The sequence below is a fragment of the Condylura cristata genome, unplaced genomic scaffold, assembly GCF_000260355.1.
Source record: "Condylura cristata isolate star-nosed mole 26May11 unplaced genomic scaffold, ConCri1.0 scaffold00017, whole genome shotgun sequence".
Lineage (NCBI taxonomy): Eukaryota > Metazoa > Chordata > Mammalia > Eulipotyphla > Talpidae > Condylura > Condylura cristata.
This window is the reverse complement of record NW_004567118.1, coordinates 14,550,633-14,567,172: the sequence shown is the minus strand read 5'-3', so window position 1 is coordinate 14,567,172 and position 16,540 is coordinate 14,550,633. Positions and strand designations below refer to the sequence as shown.

The 16,540-nt window shown below is 55.0% G+C and overlaps 1 protein-coding gene across 1 annotated transcript in view; it reads left to right on the top strand.

The window, feature by feature from the left end:
* Nucleotides 1–16,540, top strand: part of TBX4 (T-box 4) — a 25,438-nt gene that overhangs the window by 5,619 nt on the left and 3,279 nt on the right. The window contains exons 3-5 of the mRNA XM_004684447.1: nt 3,047–3,166; nt 3,731–3,878; nt 13,726–13,878. Coding sequence (XP_004684504.1) covers nt 3,047–3,166; nt 3,731–3,878; nt 13,726–13,878 — 421 coding nt within the window. The remainder of the gene's footprint in view (nt 1–3,046; nt 3,167–3,730; nt 3,879–13,725; nt 13,879–16,540) is intronic.

Below are 16,540 nucleotides of genomic sequence, written 5' to 3'. Positions count from 1 at the left end.
GGCGGAGCCGTTTCCGAGCTTGCCGGGAGCGCCCCGTCTGCCAGCGGGGCTGGAGCGAGCTGGGCGGGGCGCTGGGGGGCCTGGCGAGCCGCTGGGGGTGCAGTAGAGCCACCGCACTCGCCAAAGCGTGCAGAGCGGTGCGCGCCACGCAGGATGAGTGAACCCCGCTTTCTGGGCGGTGCTGAGCAGTCCGCCTTTTCCTGGTGCTCCCTCTTCCGCCCACTGAGGTGCTCATTCCAGCTTAGGTTAGTTTTCAGGTCTATTTTAGGTCCTACATCCCAAAAGCAATTTACATTGCACCCCATGCTTCAGCTGTTTCACTGGAGACGACCTTTTCCCAGCAGGAGCCCAGAGGAAGTCAGCACCCAGTACCCAAGCCCAGCCTGGCCTCATCCACCTGTTGAACACCGCCATGCCTCGCGGTGGGCGCCAACTTTAGCCCAATGCCTGTGCCCGTGGGCCCCGAATTCTTCCCTGAGCCTGGGCAGCAGGCCTGTGGGGTGGGTGGAGATGGTGCTTGCCTGTCAGAGGCAGTCTTGCCGGCAGGCATACGGGTCCTTCATCCTTCTGGAGCCCTTGCTGGGCTCTGCATGCCTGGGAGCACTGTCAGTCTGGACCTCCCAGAGACGGGTAGCTGTTTCCACCAGGGCAAAGAAGCTACGCAGCCCCTGAGGCGGGGTCTGGAGCCTCTAGAGGATGGTGGACCACCAGACTAAGACCAGGTAGCCTGTCCTCCCACTGGCTTCTGGGGGCTGCTGCCCTAGGAAGGGGGGACTTGGTAGGCAGGAAAGGCAGAGCTAGGAGTGACCTTGCAAAAGCTCCCCCAGGCTTTTACCACTCAGGAGTCTGGTCTAAGATCAGCTTGCCTGAGAGGCCAATCACAAGGCAGCAAGTCTGAGCAGAACCCCCACAGCCCTCCTAAACAGCTCGGGGTGTAGCCTGGCCTCCTGAGCTGCTGGGATGAAGATCAGTAGGGAGCAGGAGAAGGGGGAGGACACACAGTCCTTTATCTCCCTCAGCCTAGGTGATGAGGCTGGCAGCCATTTTCTCCTGGCCCCTTGGCTCCAGGAGGAAGCCACGTGTGTCCTCTGCTGTTGCCCCCTGGAGCAATTACCAGGCTAAGTGCAGGGCGCTGGGGCCAGGCCAGGCCAGGCACAGCCAGGGCTGCCCCATTTTGTGCCTAAATCTGTAGCAGTTAGAAAATGGTGGCCCAGAAGGGGACAGGATTCTTGGCCTTCCCCCAGGGAGGGAGTGGGGAGGCAGCTGTTCCCCCACCTCCTTTCATTTTTAGACCCACCAGGGGAGAGGTTGGGCCAGAAAAGAGGGGTGGGGTAGGCTCCAGCTGTGCCCCCAGGCCTGGGTTGGGGGGGGGGGTTGGTAAGCAGGAGGCAGGATTGGGCTCCTGAGCCCTCACTTCCCCCATTCTGGAGGGGGGTGGGGTGGACATTTGAAAATGCTTTCAATTGACATCTGAGACAAATTCTTCCACAAGGTTTATAAGTCCCTAGACTTGCTGCTAGAACTTCCCTCTTCCCTCCAGGCACGCACACATGCACACATGCTCACTCCTGCGAATGCTCGCACATGCGCTTGCACACACACACAGTCACACACCTCCCACCTCCTTGGCCCACTGCAGCAAGTTGCTCGTGCATGGAGGGCTGGGCTGGAGGCTGGGTCGGGCTGGCAGACCCCTCCACTGCCAGCTCCTGGCCTGGGCTTGCTGGGTCTGCTGGCTTGATCCCTTCTGGAAGCCCTGCCTTGTACAGGTAAGCTAGTACCCTGTTTGCAAAATCGGGGAGTCCAGTCATCTGCTTGAGGTGTCTGAGACACGGTCTCTTGAGGATCCTGACTTCTTCTGGCATGGTAAGGCAGAGAGGACCACCTGTGGTTTTCCTCTAGTGGTTTGGCATGCTCACAGCTCAGGGGAGATTCTCCCGTTGCCCTGAGTGTCTTCAGCGTGGCTTGGATCTTGCCTCTGTCTTGGGGAACTCCTCTGTGGGAGATCAGCTATGAAAGGGTGTGGGTGGCTGAGGACTGTGAGCTCTGTCAGTAACTCTAGTGAAGTCAGGTGCCCGGGAGGGAGCGGTGCCCCTGCAGGCAGGTGAGCATGTGGTATGTGTGCACAGGTGTCTCCTGGGCCTCAGGGGCTTGGGCGGCCTCTGTGCGGGCTGTGGGGTGTTTCATGTTTTGGTGAATCCATTGTCACACACCATCACACCACTAGCTTGTGGAGAGAGGAATAGAGTAGGGCCAGTGACAATAGTCATAGATGAACTCATGTCAACCAGATAGCAACCTCTGAAATAAGAAAACCAAGGCCAGAGGCAGCAAGCAAGTTGCTCAAGGCCTCAAAGCTTGTCAGTGGTGGGGCCAGGCTGTGGGCACAACAGGGTGGTCCTAGGATTGTGTTCTCCATGAGTCTCCTGGACTGAATTCCCCTCAGACCCAGTTATCAGGGGAATGCAGGCCCAGGCAAGGCTTAAAATACCAAAGGAACCCAAAGCTCTCATGGCACGCTCCTGTTTTCCCACAAGTTGGCTTGAGGCCTGAGGGCTTCCACAGACATGTGCCCCAGAGGCGGCATCTCGCTGTGTGTGGAGCAGCAGGTAGGGCTGCAGGTCTGTCCTTGAAATGGAATCCCAGAACTTTAGTTGTGTGGACTGACAAAGGACAGGAGGGAAACTGAGCCAGCACTGTGGCAACATCCTCTTTTGTGACCTGATTGGGGTTTCCACTGCTCATAGTCACTAGGCCCAAATTTCACAGGATCACAGCAGAGGGGCAGCTGAACTGGGAAACTGACTCAATTCCTTTCGCAAGCACGGACTGCAGGCTTCTGGAGCTCAGAAAAACAGGCAGTGCAGCCCTGTCCTTGTGCAGGGGAGGCTGAGGTGGGGGCTGAGCGGGCTACAGGCACACAGGCTGACTAGCTGAGATCTGGTGAGCGGGCAGGGCCTCTCAAGGCCTTTGCCCCCGTGCCCACACTGGGCTTTCTCTCCTGGGGCTCTGTCCATCCTCCACCTCACCTTGTGGCTTCCCTCAGGAGGATGTTCCCCAGCTACAAGGTAAAAGTCACAGGCATGAACCCCAAGACCAAGTACATCCTGCTGATCGACATCGTTCCTGCGGATGACCACCGCTACAAGTTCTGTGACAACAAATGGTGAGCGGCCCCCAGCCCCCGCGTCACCCTTGGGGTGTCACTGCCTCCCTCAACTCTTCTCCCCATCATCATGCCCATCCCCACCTGTGACTAGACTAACTTTCTTTACTCTGGTCTGGGTTAGGACTCAGAGCAGCCTCTGGCCAAGGGACCCCTACTGATTACTTTCTCACCATTGTTTTGGCGATTTGAAAGTTGACTAGGTCTTCTGAGATAATGTGACCTATATCGATATTATGTAATAAATTACTATAATTAGTATAATAAATAATGACATTTAAAGTGTCTGAAGCAAACACAGAAGTGCCCAGATCTCCCCACATTATCTTTGGGATGAACCCTCATTCCCTGCATATAAAACCAAATGTCTCTTTCTGCTGCAGTAAGAGGCTGAGAATTGCTGTTCCCTCCTGAGCACTCTCCTCCATCCCTCAGCTAAGAGAGGGATAGCACAGGCATGACCTCTTTCTCAGCTCAACAGGGTCTGCTCTCAGGGGCCAGAGAATCGAGGCTCCTAGGCCCCAGTGTGGTCAAGGGCTGCGGCCCCCTCTGCTCTGTTGGCAGGATGGTGGCAGGGAAGGCCGAGCCCGCCATGCCAGGAAGGCTCTATGTCCACCCGGATTCTCCTGCCACGGGGGCCCACTGGATGCGGCAGCTGGTCTCCTTCCAGAAGCTGAAGCTGACAAACAACCATCTGGACCCCTTTGGCCATGTAAGAGCTGCGGGGTGGGGTTCTGGGCAGGGTGGGGATGGTAGGGCTCTGGAGGATTTCTCCTGAGCCAGCCCCAGGCCCATACACCTGCTGGCAAGTTTGTGGAGGGAGCTGAGTTGGGGGTCCCACGCACAGCTGTGCGTGCTCCTTTGGCACTGCCTGCCTCCAACGAGGCGCTGAAGCTTTTCTGAGCCTAGTTTCCTTACCTGGAAAATGGAGGCGACCCTGTGCACCTTTCATGGTTGAGAATTAAATAAGAGAATACGCACAGAAGGCCTTTCAACACAGGGCAACTGTGATGATGATGATGGTTCACCTCTCCCTCCGGGTTTCCCAGTTTTGTCCTGGCTGGGGCGTAAGAGAAGAACTTCTCAACAGAGTCACTGATGACCTGAGGCCCCGCTGAGGACAGGGGAGCCAACCTGGCCCAGCAGCCAGCCGCCTGCCCTCTGAAAGGGCAGAGCGTGCTCTGGCTCCTGAGTCAGCTGCTTCCTGGCCTGCGGGGACCTGAGAGCTCTGGAGCCCCAGGATGCTGCTGTGGATGCCCCATCCAGGTCGCGGGGCTCATTCTTTCCCCATCTCTCCCTGGCAGACCCACAGAAAATGTTTTATGTGGAAAGTTTTAGCAAATGAAGGCTGGGGACCTGGCATCGTCATCTGCCAGGGCACAGGCCCTGCCCCGTGAGGGTACCCATGGTTACCCTGCAGTGGAGTGGGGCGTGGTGGGGTTCAGGTGTGGCCAAGGCTGCCACAGCTGGGGGTTGCTTCCAAGTGTGCCTCTTTTATGCCTTGGTTCTGCTTCCTGGGCCCCACGTGCCAATCAGAGTTCTGTGAATCATAGTTTGTCAATGGAAAAGTCCAGCAGTCCTTCATTTCTGATTGATTGGTTATGTAACTGGCAAGCCTCTCAGTTCTAATTTTCTATTCAGTTCTCTTCGGAGTCTGATCTATAAATAAACTAGGCACGCACTTCATTGGCATAATTAACTTTTGACTTACCTGCTGGACAAGCAGCAGGGAGCAGGTGTGCTTATGAAGTCCCAGCCCCTCGCAGGGCAGGGGTCCAGGGGAAGGGCCAGCCACGCCCCTGCCTCCCAGAGCACAGGGCCTTTTGACTGAGGAGCACGGGGCCTGCCAAGTCTCGCTGGCACTGCCCTCGCCAGGACTTTGCTTCCACCAGTCCTCCTGGGCTTGGTCAGGCTGTGGCAGCAACTTGGAAGAGTTTCCCTCCTGTGTGGGAGGCCAGGGGACCTTGTCTCTGCCTACAGCTGCAGACACACAGTCCCTGGGGAAAGACCACTGAGTGACCATGAAGTTTGGCAGGAGCTGGATGTGTGGAATTCTGAAAGTGAAGCTCCGTGTCATGGTCCCCAGCTGCAGGAATGCCTCAGAGGACTCCCTCCCTCCCCCTAAATCCCTACAGAAAGTGGCAGAAGGAGGAGTCAAGTGGTTGAAAAGCTGGGCTTTTTAGAAAGTGGGAGAGGTCTGGCAGCAGCCCCCCCCCCCCCCACTGGCTTACCTCGGTGGTGGCTCTGCTGGGGCCCTTCCGGATTCTGCTTCTAGATTTGAGTCTGCTGTGATGCTGGGCGTGACCCTCCTACGCTTGCAGGGCCTGTGGGGCTCACCTATCCTTATCAACAGGGATACTCCCCATACTAGCTTCCCAGAAGTTGGAAAGAAGTCTTCCTCCTCCACCCCCAGTTACCCAAGGATATGAGTAGCAGGGCTCAGAGATGAGGTGACTGTTTCAGGGGATGAAGCCGGGAGTAAAGGAGCAGAACTTGCAGATTCCTAATCCCGAGTTCTTTGGCTTTTCCACCTTTCTGGACCTGGGGCTTGAGCTGTCATGTCTTCAGCTGTTTGGAGCATCTCTGGAGAGGAAGCAGCACTTGACCATGTAGGCACGACTGTGGAGGAGGGCTCACTTCCTAGACATGCCAGGCAAAGCAGCCCGTTTGACCCTGGCTTTCTGTGCTCAGGCTGTGCGGATGAAGTGGTCAGCTCTCCACATCCCGCTCTGGGCTTCTCAGGGCAGGCAGAGGGGGAAAGTGTCGTCTTGTACTGTGAACCTGCCTAAGTCCTGCCCAACTCACCTCTATGTTTTCAGTTTTCCCTGAAAGGTTTCAGAGCTCAAGTTGCTCTCTCCAGCTGACCGTATGTGGCCTCTCCCCTCGGGTCTCACAGTCGCCCTCAGCACCTGTCCCCATTTGAGTCTTCCCTCAGGAGAAGGCCCCGAGTCCAGCGGAGGGCTTGCACCTGGCAGCCTCTCCCATGGGGCAAATTAGGCCCTGCAGCTGGGCCGGCTTGCTACCTGCTCCAAAAAGGCAGGACTGGGTTCCAGCTAGAAACTCCTCCTGGTGTGGAAGGACCAGGGCCCTAGCGCAGGGCTGAGTTGCTTCCTTAAGACCCCAACTCTGCTCTACTCTGTGGCTGCTGAGGCTGCCTGGGCAAGGCCCCTCCCACTCTCCCACTTGTCAGTGTCCTCCTGCCCTCTGTGCTGGGTTCCCATGTGATGGCCAGAGGAGCTGGAGGAGAGCCTCCCTGGAGGATGTGGGGTGGCTGGCACACAGTCTTTTTTTTTTCTGCGGTGTGTGTGTGTGTGAGACAAGTGGGGATGATCATCTTCACCACTCTGCGTCCCAGCTACGGCTCCTGATGTGAAGTGTCGGGCTGTTCCAGGGACTGAGTTATGCAGTTGAGGGGCGTGGACAGCAGCACTGGGGCGCAAAGTGGGATGCGATGGTCCCCTCAGTGTCCTCGGCCACGTGGCTCTTGGTGCAGGTCGTTACTCCTGAGCCTTGGGACGGAAGCGCACACGCTGCTTCCTCAGGGAGGTGTCCACAGCCCTGTGCTCGCCAGGCTGCTCGCCCCGGCAGCACCAACCACAGCCGTATTCTGCCACGTAGTTGTCAAGTTTATTTTTGACCAGGAAATATAATCACGATTGAAAAATAAGTCACAAATAAATTAAAAAATCTCCAGGCCTCTCACCCACTTTCTTTGTATCTTCCGGCAGAGTACAGACTCCCGACGCCCTTCTTTCACACACCAGCACAGCACAGCATAAATGCTGTTGCCCCGTGCTCGGCAGACTTTCAGCTCGTGGACACCATCCATTCACGTAGAACTTCCTCCTTCCCTCTTTTTAAACATCTGTACAGAGTGCATTGCGTAACTGCTCTGTAAGTTATGAAAGCAGCCCTAATTGAAGAACTGAGATGTTTTCCTACATTTTGCTCATTCGTTAGGCTGGCACATGTGTTGTTTCACACCTCTGCCAAGTATATCTGTTCAGTTCACTGCTTCTTCAAGGATTTAGAATTTGTATTTTTGTCTTCCATTGAAGCTGGGGGATCCACCCACGGTCGCTGTAACCGCACAGACAGGGTGGGAGAGAAAAGTCTGGGAGTTTGGTTGGGCGGATGGGTCAATGATAGCTATCAGATTTAGTTTTAGTTTGCGATTCCTCAGGAGTGAGATGAAACATCTTTTTTATATGGATTTCCTCTGGGGCGAACTGTTCTTAGCCTCTGCTCATGTTTCTTCTATTTTTGTATCACTTACCAGTTTGAGGCGCTTTCCTAAGTTAGGAAGACTCACCCTATGTGACAGCAGTTGAAGGATGCTTCTCTACTTCGTCTCTGCCTTTTAACTTGGCCTGGACTAGTATTCCTGCACAGAAGTTTTTGATTAAATGTATTGGTTTTTTCCTTGTGGATTCTGGATTTTGAGTAATTGAAAGCTCTTATACACGCCTTACTTAGAAGGAAAATTTCTTATGTTTTCTTCTAGTATTTTATAGATTTATTTTTATATTTAAACCATTGATCCTTTTGGAATTTACTCTGGCATTGGACATGAGGTGTGAATCCAACTTTTTCCTTTCTCGAGAGTCATCCAGTTGTCCTGACACCAATAACTGCCTCGTTTTCTTTCCTCCCTGGTGTGGGATGCCTCACTCTAGACACTACAGCTCCGAATGAATTTGTGTCTCTTCATGTGCCAGTGCCTTAACTGTGGAGACTTCATAATAGGTTTTAGTGTCTGGCAAGGCTTGTCTTTCCCATTGTTTTTCTTTTTCAGCATTTTCTTGGCTAGTCTTATTTATTTTTTCACATAAACTTTAAAATCAACTTATAGACTTGAGAAAGAAGCTTATTTGTATTTTTTTAAGAATCACTTTAAATTATAAACTTACTTAGGGAGGATTGACAGGACTTCTCTTCAGTGAAGATTGTTTCTTGCCCTTAAAAACGAATATTTGAGTTTTCTTTGTCAGGTCTGGCACATCTCTTATTTGGTATTTCATCTTGCTTGTTCCTATTACAAATTATATATAATAACCTACTTTAACTACATTTTCTCACACTTCTTTCTTTTTTTTTTTTAAAGTTTTGAAAATGTATTTATGCATACAAGAACTGAGGTACAGGCCAGAGGTGTGGAGAGTGGTGAGAGGATTCACCAGAGACTGAGTAGGGAGCAGAACTGGCAGAGGGAGCAGTGAGGGAGACAGGAGAGGTCTGCTGCGCCATGTGGGTCACCTCGCAGGCCGGGGATCAAACTTGTTCTGCAGTGGCTGCAGACAGCTTCACAGTGCTGCGCTTTAAACCCTGCACCACCAAGGAGAACCCCCCCCCCCCGCCCCACTTATTTCTGCTTGAGCTTGGATCAGGCAGACCTCAGGGAGCTGGCGCACATCTCCCTCTTTTCCCACCACATTTGCTGAGCCTGCCAGTGTGCAGACCCTTTTCCTGTGCTTTGGGAGATAGAGGCACCCGCACAACTCCAGGTCAGGCCCAACCCTGCCCAACCAGGTGCAGACTCAAGCTCCCGCTAAGAGGTCAATACCAACTTTAACTCTGCCTCCCATTGGCTGTTAATCAAGGTAAGTGCCTTCACGTCCCTGACCCACAGAACCCTGTCTGTTAAAATGGGGCTAATAAGAACACCAACTTTATAGGAAGATTGTAAGGATGACCTGATGTGTGTAGAATCCTCAGCCTGGCACAGAGGATATGCTCATGGAACATGGGCTGCAGTGGCTGTGTGGCGAGAGAAGGTGGGAAGGGCTCCAGGCTGCAGGGCTCCTACCATGGGGGTGAGGGTAAGGTCTAGCTGGTCAAGGCCTTCGAGGGATAGTGGGCTCCCAGTCACCTTTAGGTTGGGCTTTTCTTCAGCGAATCACTCGCCAACCTGATAAGTTGTCTTCTTTTTTCTGAGCTGAAAATCTTGTCTCTGTCCTAACTTCTTCGCACGGCTGGAGAGGGTAAGAGGCATGATGGAGAAGGTAGCCTTGGAAGTGAGATTATGGCTTTACTATCTGCCGAAATGGACATTAGCATACTTGTTGTGTGGGCAGTATCCAGATATGCTGTGTTGTGATGGACAACAGGGCCTGGAGAGTCCTGGCTCCTTAGAGTGTTTGGTTAACACCTTACCATTAATTACCAAGCTCGTTGAGAGTAATGTGCCCTCCAGGGCCATCTGGAATCTTCTCATGAGTCTCCTTCTAGCCAGCTTTGTGACCTTAAACTAGTCATGTTCCCACCACAAGCCTCCTGTTCCTCATCTGTAAAATTAGGAGGTGGGACTGGAGTGATCTCTAAGGTTTGCCTCTCTGTGCCCTAATGTTCTGTGCTTCTAATGCAGATAAATCTGGGCCTCGTTGGCCAAGCATGCTGTGATGATCTCTTGGGGAGAGGGAAGTTTGGCGCTATCACAATTGTTAAAATAGAACAGGCTTCTGAATTGTAGCCAGGACATAATGAATCCCATTTCTGCAAAACAATGACGACAGGACCCTGTAGTGGAGTCTGTTGACGTGGCTGGCCCATTTGGCTTAACATCCTTTGCAACAAATATAAATGTGAGACTCTGGCAAAGGAGTTTAATGTGTGGTGCCTGAGGAACTTCCGAGTGAAGCCAGGTGTGTGAGTCACTGAGTTGGTCTTACATTCTCCAGGGCTGAAGGAACTGTGTCTCCAGGTTATATTTACATTGGCTTAAGGGGCAATGGGGGGTGGGGGGAGGGGAGGGAATTTCTTCTAGACATGTGTCCAGGCTCCAGACTGTCAGAGCCGGGAGGGGATTTGGGAACCCTTAGTTGCAGTCTTCAGTTTCCAAATGGGGACCCCCAATGGCCGAGGGAGAAGAGCTTGCTTAGGACTTGCAGCTGGTGTGCAAGAGCTACAGTAACTTCTGGGCTCTTTGTGACTTCTCTGTTGCTGGGATTGCACTCCCCTAGTCGCACCTACCTGCCCCTGCAGGCCTGGCAGCTTCTCTCTTCCCAGGTACCTCTCTGCCAGCCTGTCTGGTTCCTTCCTCTAGAAGGGGTGTTTGGCAACCCTCCCACCCAGTCACTGAGGACTTTGTCTAATGGGCTAAGGAGACCTTAGTCCCAGGGACAAAGATAGCATTACATATGTAAGGCATTTGTTGAGCCCTAAACACTGGTAGGACTCAGGAAGGGGTGGGGGGAGGAGAGGTGTACGGGTAAGGAAAGGAAATATGAAAGGTCCTGGTTTCAGGCAATGTACAGTCTTCCTGGATGCACTGCAAGGGCCCAGCGGCAGGTGACCTGATCTGTGTGTAGCAGGTGCAACTAGAAAAGAAAGGAATGCAGGTCCGGGAGAGGCTGTCCGGGAGCCCAGAGAAAGGGGGTGCCTGAACCAGGGCTGCTCAGAGGGTTGGGAAGGATTTTGCTTTACAGATGGAGTCACAGCACTTGTTCACTTGTGACTGCCTAGGCGGCCAGGCCAGAGGAGGGGGCTGGTGCCGCTCTTTGCCCTAAGATGTCCTTAAGGGACAACACAGCCTCACTAGGGTGCAGGTACCTCAACGTCTGATTTGGGTTTTGCCAGCCAGTTGTCCGTGTTCTCCCCTTTTGCCCTCCAACCCCAGGAAAGGGGGGTGACTAGGGGTAGGCTGGCCTGCTGGGGAACTGAAGCGTGTGAGTGCTTACAGATTTTTATGCACTTGCTATTTCTGATTGGAAAAATGCTCTAGATACTGTCTTGTGTCTAGCAAGCAAAGAGCTAGAGAAGAGGGACAGGCTATGTCTCCCACTCCTGGGGCACTGCCTTGTACTTACTAGTTCCTGTTTTGGCGTAAAGGAGCTGGAGGTAAAAAGGAATAAAAGATGTAGCCTTTTATAAAAGTTTATAGTCTGCTCCAAAGGACAGAAGCTACTGGAAAGGAGACAGTAGCCGAGTACTGATGCAAGGGCGGAAGTTCCCGGAATGGGGGCTCAGAGTCCTCTAGTGTCCTGGCAAGGCTAAGCCTAGGTGGGAGAACGGGGTGCACGGTCAGGAGAGCACAGGCACGGAGAGGGAGATCAAATCTCGGCTGTGAGAACGGCACGGCACGGAGTAAGCAGCCCACAAGCACTGGCGAGAGGCACAGAAGCAGAGCCCTCTTGCGCTGTTGCCAGGAGGGCTCGCTGTGCAGCCCCTAGGAACGCCGTCTGCCTTTACCTCTAACAACTGCAAGTACCCAGCACCGGCCATCCTAGGCTGGGGGTCTGGGCAAAGAACAGCAAGCAGCAACTCAGACTCGCGTGCCCTGCAGCGTTTGCTGCAGTGTGACTGCAGCACACACAAGCCACCCGCGTGCCCACGAGTAGGGGACTGGAGTAAGGGGACGTGCGGCAGCACACTAAGGAATACTCGTCACCAGGAGGGCGGCACTTATGCCTTTGCAGCAAAACAGAAGGTGTTTGAGGGGCTGCACGGGTCAGAATGACAGAGGCAAATGCTGGACTTTACATAGCAGATGAATCAATAGAGCAAAATTTTTATATCAGAACATTGATAAGTTGGGGCTACAGAGGCTAAGAGGGATTCAGAGAGGGAGAAGTGGGGAGAGAACTTGATTCTCAAAAACAATTTCTGACTGACTAAAATTTGGGGAGCTCACCCCCCAACCCCCACATTAAAAACAGTGAACAGCTGAGGGAACTGTGTGTGCAAAGGTGCAGAGGTGGGAACCTGGGCGTTTGGGGGGTACACCTGGACTCTTCCCGTGTAGTCAGTTGCTTCCCGTGTAGTCAGTTTCCTTTGGGAACTTGAGGTCCTTGGTGGTCTCTTACAGCTTGGGGAACAATGCACCAAGACAGAGTAAACCAAGGGGGCCAGGGGTGACCCCCAAGACCCAGTTCCTCCACTCAGAGGGCCAGTTCCTATCTCCTGGGAAAAGATGTCCACGGAGGCCTCACCAGTCAGGACATGTGTCCCTCAGTCTCACTTGGAGTTTTTGTCAGGCAGACTGCCAGTTGGGGAGTGGGTCCCCAGATGCAGAAACTGATTTGAGGTTTTGAGACACTCTGGACTTGGCCCCAAGAGGGTCTGGAGCTTTGTCACTGAGGGTTGGTGCAAAAGGCAGAAAAGCCAGCTCCTGCTGGAGGGAGCCACCCAGCCCACTGGGGAGGACAGGCAAGGCTCCGGGAGCCCCCAGCAGAGCTGGGGCTAGGGCCCTACCTCTCCCCCATAAGCCCCCCCTCCCGTGGGCTCCCCTTGTTCCCAGGGTGTGAGGAGAGCGGAGCCTCCCCAGACACAGGCCTCCACCCAGGCTTGCCTTGGGAGAGCCTGACACAGCCCTTGGCACTCCGGTTACTAAAGCGGCTTCAAGTTTTCACCAGACTCCCCTGGGGCCTGATCCCTGGGAACTGGAAGGCTGGCAGCCAGCAAGGTCAGCCCGAGGAGGAGGGTACTCTGAGGTGGGCAGAAAGGCGCCCAGAGGGGGACAGGACGGAGGGCCATTCTAGCCCACCCACAACAGGAGCCAAAGGGTTAACAAAAGCAGCCGGTGCTGATAAAATGCCCCAAATTCCTGGTCCTGCCTCCAGGGGGGAGGGCGTCTGGCAAATGTCAGCGATAAAAAATACATTTTAATGGCACATGATGCAGCCGCTACCGTGGTGCAGCCAAACCAAGCGGGTTGGGAGCAGCAACTACTGTGTGTTCCTCCTGGGTCCTTGGGGCACCCGCCTCCCAGAACTCCAGGTGTTCCGGGGGCCCCAGAGTGCCAGGCCTTCTCTGACATTATTTGGAGAATTTTGCTTGCATCCTACCTTGTCACGGTGAACTCACACCGGTGATGGAGTTTCCCTCCAGGCTGTGGGCTGTCGGGCAGTCCCAGCACAGACATCTGCGCTCCCTGGGCAGGCCCCTGCGAATGCTGAGAAATAAGAGAACCAATGAGTGAGTGGAGGAGCAAGGTCAGAGTGGGACATTTTCCCCAGCTCCCCCAAGCCCCCATTCCACAATCCCCTGGGCTGTGAAGCTGCTTTTGTTGCTAGCAGATGTGAGAGGAGGGGCTGAGCACTCATTCTGCAGAGGGTGCTTCTAGAAAAGGCAGGACAGGAGGGCAAGGGGAGGCAGAGTGAGGGAGAAGCACAGGGCGGGGCCTGCAGGGAGCACCCAAGGCAGGTAAGTTGGGTCAGGATCCCATTTTACAGATCTGAGAACTGAGGCTCAGGAAAGCCCCATGACAGGGCTGAGAGCACAGGAAGGTAGTGGCACCCTGGGCTTTTGCCTGCAACTCAGAATTGCACCTATTGCACAATGCTGGCTCAGCTGGGGCTTTCAAGTGGTTAATTCTCCACCACCACACTGAAGCCATTGGGAACTCAGGCTGCCCCTGGAGCAAGTAGTTAGTGCTAATGGGGATCACGGAGACTGACTGTGGGGTTCAGGAGCTGGTTCACTGCATCAGAGCTTTTGGATCTTTCTGGACTTGGTCCTGGCGCTGGGCTTTCAGGGGAATGGGTCAGCCTGGAGCCAACGGAATGAGTCCGGGGTCCCGACGGTGGGAACCTGCAGCTCAGACTGAGGCCTCTCTCTTCCAGATCATCCTCAACTCCATGCACAAGTACCAGCCACGGTTACACATCGTGAAGGCTGATGAGAACAACGCTTTTGGCTCCAAAAACACGGCCTTCTGCACCCATGTCTTCCCAGAGACTTCCTTCATCTCGGTGACCTCCTACCAGAATCACAAGGTACAGCCACAGTCCCCCCGCGCCTCTCCACTGACACGGCCCTGCCATCTGCCGCCACGCCGCGGACTGAAGCCCTTGGTGTAGCCCAGGTCCCGGTGCAGGGACTGCAGAAACCTGCTGTGCCCCTCAGAGTAGCGAGAACGTTGAATAACGAGCAGGAAAGGAGAGCAGGCTCATAAATCTCTGGTGCAAAGTAATTAGGTCTCTGTTTTGGGAAGGGACGAAGTTGACATCTGTAAAAATCAGGAGCATGAAACTTGCTACAGTCTTCTCCCTGGTGGGGGTCAAAGGTAGGATTCAGGGCCTGCATTGGGGGAGGGGGGTGGGGAGAGGAGCCGTGGGGAGCACCAGCAGCTGCATGGTTACTGAGACTGAGCATCTGAGGACCCCCTGGGTTGAGGTCAGAGTTGGGCGCCTCTCACCCGACAATTCACCCTTCCCCTTCCTCCTGCACCTCTGCTTCTGCCCACACTGACCTCCTTAAGGGGGTTTCCACTGGTACACAGCGGAACTGATGGGGTGTTGGAGCTCTCAGAGAGGGTGCGTTGGGCCATGGTGAATTTTAGGCAGAAGAGACAGAATCAGATTTGCATTCAGAACAGTTACTCAGGCATGGAGTGTCCTAGGCGGAGGAGGGGGTGGGGCGAGGGGGTGGGGAGCGGGAGTGGGGGGCTTGCCGGGGGTGCTGAAACTGTGACAGGCGCCCAGCACCCAGGGGAGAAGCCAGGTAGCTGAGAGGGGTGGAAGAGTTCTGCAGGAAGTAAAATGAGCAAAAGCTGGGATGAGCCAGTCAGGTGTGAATGGCAAGGAAAGGGGTGTGAGGGGGTGGGGGGACAGGCACAGGCCCTGCTGTAAATCCTCCCCCCTTGCTCGTTGGGGCTGCTGGCGTGGGCTGCTAAGGATTCCAGGGAGGGGACACGATCCCCTGGGAAGGAGGTGCTGGGCCTGGGAGCCCCCCTCCCGGGAAGGAGTGAGGGCTCTGTGGGAGCCCCCCTTTCTTGGAAAGGCCCAAGGCTTTAGGTGCATTCCTGGTGAAGCCAGGGAAAGTCCAAGTCAGCGGAGTTGTAACTGGTTCTTTTCAGAAGAGGTAATTCCCTTTTATGCAAACACTTCAGGGCAGACATTTGCATATGAAGTAAATGTGCTTTTGGGGGAGATTTCTGGGATGTGGTGGTAAAGGAGGCAGGATCACCCCTCTTCTTCCACTTTCCACCGGAGGGCCGGGGGGCCCTGGCAGGGGCGGGTGGGGTGGGGTGAGGTGAGGCAGGAGGGGGGGGGGGGGGCTGGTGGGGGGGAGTCGGTGTTGGGGGGAGTCGGGGTTGGGGGGACAGGGAGTAGGGTGCAGACTAGAAGTGGGAGAATCCACCAGAAGCCCTGCCTGGGGAAGACTCCCGGCCCCAGAGCACAGAGTCTCCCTGCCCCGAGAAGGGTCTGGCGGTGTGCTCGCCTGTAGCCTGTGTCTGGATGCCCCCTCAGGCCTGCGCCCTTCCCCGACTGCCCCCACCCCCTTTCTGGACCTCTGAGGCCAGGAGGCCAGGCGCCACCGCCCCTCCCGGGACGCTGGGGGCGGCAGGCTGGGTGCTGCTGTGCAGGGTTTGGAAGGTGGGGTGCAGAGGCCTCTTGCTGACTGAGGGCCTGCTCTGTCTCTGTCCCTGGCTGGGTTATGGGCTGTTCTGGTTAAAACAAGGCCCAGAGGACTCCTTTGCCCGCCTCCTGCTGCCCTGGGTCTGTGCCCCTCCCCTTGAGCTGGGTGGGCCACGCTGGCTTCTCAGCGAGGCTGTGGGCAGCTGACCCCTGACCCCTGACCCCGCCAACGGCCTTCTCAGCCCAGGTCATAGAAAGCCAGGGGCCTCTCGGTTGGGTCTCTGGGGATGCTGTCTCTGGTGGTCATCTGGGGACTCAGCTGGGGCCTCCGGTGACCCTGGGCAAGGCTGTGTCTTTACCCGTTTCGGGATTTTTTTTTAGAAGAACTTACTGGAAGGTAGTGAACAATGACTTGGTCACTGTCTCCATGGTCTCCCTGGTCTCTCTTCCCTCCCTCCCCCTCCTCCAGGAGACTCCTGGACAGCCCAGGGCTGTCCCTCTGAGATCTGACGCAACCGGTTACTCGGGCCTTGAGGTCTGGGCCTGGACACCAGGCGGCTATCCTGCCATGTCCCAGAATCTGTGGCCCACTAGGAGAGCCGGGCTCTCTCGGGGTGGACGCCCTCTTGTGGCAGACCAGGGCAGGTTGGCTTGGATTTGGGGTGGTGCTAGGGCCCTGGTGGGGCCGCCCAGGAGGTAATGAGTGGCAGCCCTCAGGTCAGGCTCTCCTGGGGCACTGCTGATTATGGAACAGCCTGGGGGCCGTGTGTCGGGGCACCAGCCCACCAGGCAGTCCCTCCAGGCAGAAGTAGATATTTGGAGCGATAAGGCAGGACTTATTTGTCACCACCAGTTAACACAAGCACAAGCCTGGGGCAGAAACAGGCTTCAGTTCCTTCTTATAATTTTCCAACCTGCCGTTTCTGCCCCCTACCGAGGCCTATAAAAAAAACGCCTTACCCATCCCTCAGGGCGACTCTGCCCCCCTGGGTTCAGAGACTCCCTGGCCACTGGCCCTTAAAAAAACCTCTCTCTTGTGAGGACATGGTGACCTTTTTTTTTTTTTTTTTTAAGATTT